At 62.4% G+C, this 4824-nt stretch overlaps 2 protein-coding genes across 2 annotated transcripts in view; one reads left to right on the top strand and one right to left on the bottom strand.

The window, feature by feature from the left end:
• LOC102369951 (chemokine-like receptor 1) overlaps positions 1 to 225 on the bottom strand; it is a 7566-nt gene extending 7341 nt beyond the window's left edge. Inside the window, exon 1 of the mRNA XM_014525084.2 lies at positions 210 to 225. The gene's annotated coding sequence lies outside the window, so the exon portion shown is untranslated. The remainder of the gene's footprint in view (positions 1 to 209) is intronic.
• Positions 154 to 4824, top strand: part of HAS1 (hyaluronan synthase 1) — a 5136-nt gene continuing 465 nt past the window's right edge. The window contains exons 1-4 of the mRNA XM_025216482.1: positions 154 to 1329; positions 2350 to 2575; positions 3115 to 3247; positions 4180 to 4820. Of these exons, the coding sequence (XP_025072267.1) occupies positions 154 to 1329; positions 2350 to 2575; positions 3115 to 3247; positions 4180 to 4820 (2176 nt within the window). The remainder of the gene's footprint in view (positions 1330 to 2349; positions 2576 to 3114; positions 3248 to 4179; positions 4821 to 4824) is intronic.

Below are 4824 nucleotides of genomic sequence, written 5' to 3'. Positions count from 1 at the left end.
GGACAGGGGGACCGGGGAGCCCCGCGCTGCTGTCCCTCCGGCCGCGGGTGGGTCGGGGGGAGTCTGGGAGCCCCGACACCTGGGTCCTCCCTCCCACCCCCATCTCACCCCGTCCCTCTCTCTCCGCCCCTCCCCCCCACTCCCTCCCCAGCCATGGACGCGGCCAAGGTGCCCAAGCTGGCGGCGTCAGCCTGGCGCCGGGTGCTGACCGTGGCCTTCGCGCTGCTGGTGCTGGGGGTCCTGGCCTGGGCCTACGTGACGGGCCTGCAGCTGGCGGCCGACCGCTACCACGTCATGGCCTTCGGGCTCTACGGCGTCCTGTTGGCTGCCCACCTGGTGACGCAGAGCGCCTTCGCCTGGCGTGAGCACCGCCGCATGCGGGCAGGAGCCGGTGCCGCCTGCTCCTACACCCGCACTGTGGCCCTCACCATCTCGGCCTACCAGGAGGACCCGGCCTACCTGCGCCAGTGCCTGGAGTCGGTGCGGGCCCTGCACTACCCGCCCGACAAGCTCCGCGTTATCCTGGTCATCGACGGCAACAGCCCTGACGACCGCTACATGCTGGACATGTTTGCCGAGGTCTTCGCCGGCGAGGACGTGGGCACTTACGTGTGGGAGGGCAACTATCACCACCCGGCCGTCGCCAAGATGGCAGAGGGCAGAAGCCTCAGCGCTGGGGAGACGCCGTCGGCCTACACCACGACGGCGGGCGGGGAAGGCTTGAATACTATGGAGACCAAGATGGCGGAGGGCAGAGGCCCTGTCGGCATGGAGGCACCGTTGGCCTACACCAGTATGGTGGAAGGTGAAGGGCCCGTTGCTACGGAGACGCCACGGGGCTACACCAAGATGGCAGAAGGCAGAGACCGCATCACCATGGAGACACCGTTCACCTACAGCAGCAAGGTGGAAGATGAAAGGCCTGTTACTACGGAGATGGCAACAGGCTCCACCAAGATGGTGGATGGAGTAGGTCGCATTGCCGTGGAGACGGCCTACACGGAGACGGGCCCAGGGACGCCCTCAGCCTACACCAAGGTGGAGATGCGTGCAGGCCCCGTCGCCACGGAAAGGCCCTCGGCTTGCGCCAAGATGGCGGCAGGCGGCGGCCCCGTCACCATGGAGATGCCCTCAGCTGACGTGGAGGAGCTGGGTGGGGGACCGCCGGCAGCCTACGCGGAGGTGGAGATGGAGGACCCAGGACGGCTGGTGGTGGAGGAGCTGGTGCACACCCGGCGCTGTGTCTGCATCATGCAGCGCTGGGGGGGGAAGCGCGAGGTCATGTACACGGCCTTCCGGGCGCTGGGCGATGCCGTGGACTACGTCCAGGTAGGCCCCACTTCCGCCCCGGAGCGACTGCCCTTCTGTCTGGGCATCTGCTATCCATCCCTCCACCCACCCAATTACCTACACATCCATCCATCCTTTCATCCATCCACTGATCTATCCCTCTATCCATATACCCCTCAGCTGTCTATCCATCTGTCCATCCCTCCAAGTATCCAGGGAAAGCCCCCTCCATCCCCCATCTACATCTCTTCTATCCTTCCCTCCCTCCCTCCCTCTAGCCCTATATACCTTCCTCCATGCAAGGAGAGCCCCACCATCCATCCATCCATCCGTCCGTCCCTCCACCCATGCCTACACCTTTTCTATCTTTCAGTTTCCATCTATCCATCCCTGATACTCTCCATCTCCATCTCCATCTCCATGCATCCATCTCTATGTCCATCCATCATTTCTAGGGTATCGATGCCCGGGTATCCCCACCCCTGGGCCCAGCCAGAGACCCCTGCCTTGCTGCCCCCAGCACAGCACCTCCCAGTGCCAACCTCCACCCTGCCCTGCCCCCAGAACAGCAATGAGGGAGGAGGGCAGACAATACCCCCTAGCCTGTCTGCTGCCCCCTACTGATCTCTGTTGGCCACTGCAGCCCCAGCAGGCTTCCTCTATGGCCTGTTGCCCTCTGGTGGCTGGCGTTGGTCAACGCAGGCCTTATTGAGCTGATGGATGTCTGGCACCCCCTAGTGGTCCTCACTGGCTGTTGCAGCTCCATTTAGGCCACTCGGCTCCAGCTGTGATCCCCAGTGGTCTTGCAGTGTGTTACAGGCCCCCTAGCAGTCCCCATTGTCCACTGCAGCCCCCAGATGAGCCAATCAATGCCTGCCTGGCACCCCCTCATCTTCTTTGTTGGCCACTGCAGCCCTAGATGGGCCAATGCCTGCCTGGCACCCCCTGGTGGTCTTTGTTGGCCACAACCAGCCTGATGCCCCCTAGTGGTCCTCATTGGCCACTGCAGCCCCCAGCCATGCTGCTCTAGTCCCTGATACCCCCGGTGGCCGCCCCCAGGTTTGCGACTCGGACACCAAGCTGGACCCAGCGGCCACGGTGGAACTGGTGAAGGTGCTGGAGTCCAACGAACGTTATGGGGCAGTTGGAGGCGACGTGCGGATCCTCAACGTCAGTGACTCCTTCATCAGCTTCATGAGCAGCCTGAGATACTGGATGGCCTTCAACATCGAGCGGGCCTGCCAGTCCTACTTTGACTGCGTCTCCTGCATCAGCGGGCCCCTTGGTGAGCCCTAGATGCCTTGGTCCCTTCTCCCTCACACAGGTGGAGAAGAGGGAGAGGGTTAGAGCAGGGGGAGCCAGGACACCTGGGTTCTATCTGTAGCTGCTGAATAGGGATGTCTAGTGGGGAAGAATGGGGAATTGGGGGCCCAGACACCTGGGTTATGGGGAGGGTGGGAGCCAGGACTCCTGGGTTCTGTACTTGGGAGTGGGATCCCAGGAAGCCAGGACTCTGGACACCTGGGTTCTCTCTGGGAGTGGGCTATGGGGAGCCTGGGACCCTGGATGCCTGTGTTCTTGCCAGCTTTGGGCAGGGCATGGAGGTCCAGGGGGAGGTCTGGGACCCTGGACACCTGGGTTCTCTGACCCTCAGGGTCCCCCTCTCCAGCCTTGGAGAGGGAGTGGAGGTCTGGGGGAAAGTGTTGGTGGCCCAAACACCTGGGTTCTCTCCAGCTCTGGGCAGGGCATAGAGGTTCAGGAGTGGGGTCTGGGATCCTGGACGGCTGGGTTCTCTGACCCCCGCACCCCACTCCCCCTCCACAGGCCTGTACCGCAACAACCTGCTGCAGCAGTTCCTGGAGTCATGGTACAACCAGAAGTTCCTGGGCACCCACTGTACCTTTGGGGATGACCGGCACCTCACCAACCGCATGCTCAGCATCGGCTACGCCACCAAGTGAGCTGGATGCCTGGGTCCCGTCCAGCTCTGGGCGGGGAGGGGGGTGGGCTGGGTGGTCAAAGAAGGGACCACAGAGACCCAGATGTGTGGGGATTAGAAGAGGCAGCTCGGATGCCTGGCTTCTTTCCTCCTCTCCTAGGCAGTGCAAATCCAGTGGGTTAGAATGGCACTGAGGGATGGGGCTGAGCTCCCGGATGACTGGGTTCCTTCCCTTCCTTCAGAGAGCACCATGGGTTATCTTGGACCTGGGGGCCACATTTCTGGACTCCTGGGTCTCCTCTTGTCTCCTGTAGGTTATCTTTGGAGGCAAGGGCCAGGTCCTTGTCCTTTCCCTGAGCCATGCCATGAGCTAAAAGGGAGATGGGAGCCAGGGTCCCGGACTCCTGGGTTTCCCCTCTTGTCTCCTGTGAGTTATCTTTGAATGTGGAGGCCAAGCTCCCGGACTCCTGGGTCCCCTCTTGTTTCCTCTGGATTATCTTGGAGGTGGGGGCCAAACCCCCAAACTCCTGGGTCCCTTTCCTCTCTCCAAACAGTGCCAGGAGTTAGAACAGAGGTAGGGGTTAGACTCCCAGACACCAGGGTCCCTTTCCACTTTCTCAGCCATGTCGTTGGCTAGAACAGAGACAGGGGTCAGGGTCCCAGATGCCTTGATTCCTCCTCTTGCCTCCTATGGGTTATCTTTGAAGGTGGGGGCCAGGCTCCCAGACTCCTAAGTCCCCTGTAGCTTATCTTGGAGATGGAAGCCAAGCTCCCAGACACCTGGTTTCCCCCTTTTGTCTCCTATGGATTATCTTGGAGGTGGAAGCTAAGCTCGCAGAGTCCTGGGTCCCCTCCCTGCAGCACTGGGAGTTAGAATGGAAGTGGGGGGCCGGGCTTCCAGATGCCTGGGTCCCCTGCTCAACCCCCCACCCCCCACCGTCACCCAACAGGTACACAGCCCGTTCCCGCTGCTACTCGGAGACACCAGCTGGGTTCCTGCGGTGGCTGACGCAGCAGACGCGCTGGACCAAGTCCTACTTCCGGGAGTGGCTGTACAACGCGCTGTGGTGGCACCGGCACCACCCCTGGATGGCCTACGAGGCAGTGGTGGCCGGCGCCTTCCCTTTCTCCGTCACAGCCACGTTACTGCGGCTCTTCTACGGGGGGAGCCTCTGGGACGTGCTGTGGGTGCTGCTGTGCGTGCAGCTGGTAGCCGTGCTCAAGGCACTGTACGCTGCCAGCCTGCGCGGCCACCCTGTCATGCTGCTCATGTCTGTCTATGCCGTGCTGTACATGGGTGGCCTACTACCAGCCAAGTACTTGGCCATGGCCACCATGAACCAAAGCGCCTGGGGCACATCCGGGCGGCGCCGCATGGTGGGTAACTACCTCCCGTTGCTGCCTCTCGGCATCTGGGGCCTGCTGCTGCTGGGGGGGCTGCTTTACACAGCCGCTGCCGAGGCCCGGTCTGACTGGAGTGGTGAGGCCAAGCAGGCTGAGAAAGCCTACCTAGTAGTAGGGGCTGGGGTCTACATTGCCTACTGGGCCCTCATGGCCGGACTCTACTGGGTGTGGGTGCGGCGGGCCCGCCGCAA

The sequence above is a fragment of the Alligator sinensis genome, unplaced genomic scaffold, assembly GCF_000455745.1.
Source record: "Alligator sinensis unplaced genomic scaffold, ASM45574v1 scaffold850_1, whole genome shotgun sequence".
NCBI classification, from domain to species: domain Eukaryota; kingdom Metazoa; phylum Chordata; order Crocodylia; family Alligatoridae; genus Alligator; species Alligator sinensis.
This window is presented reverse-complemented; position numbering and strand designations above follow the sequence as displayed.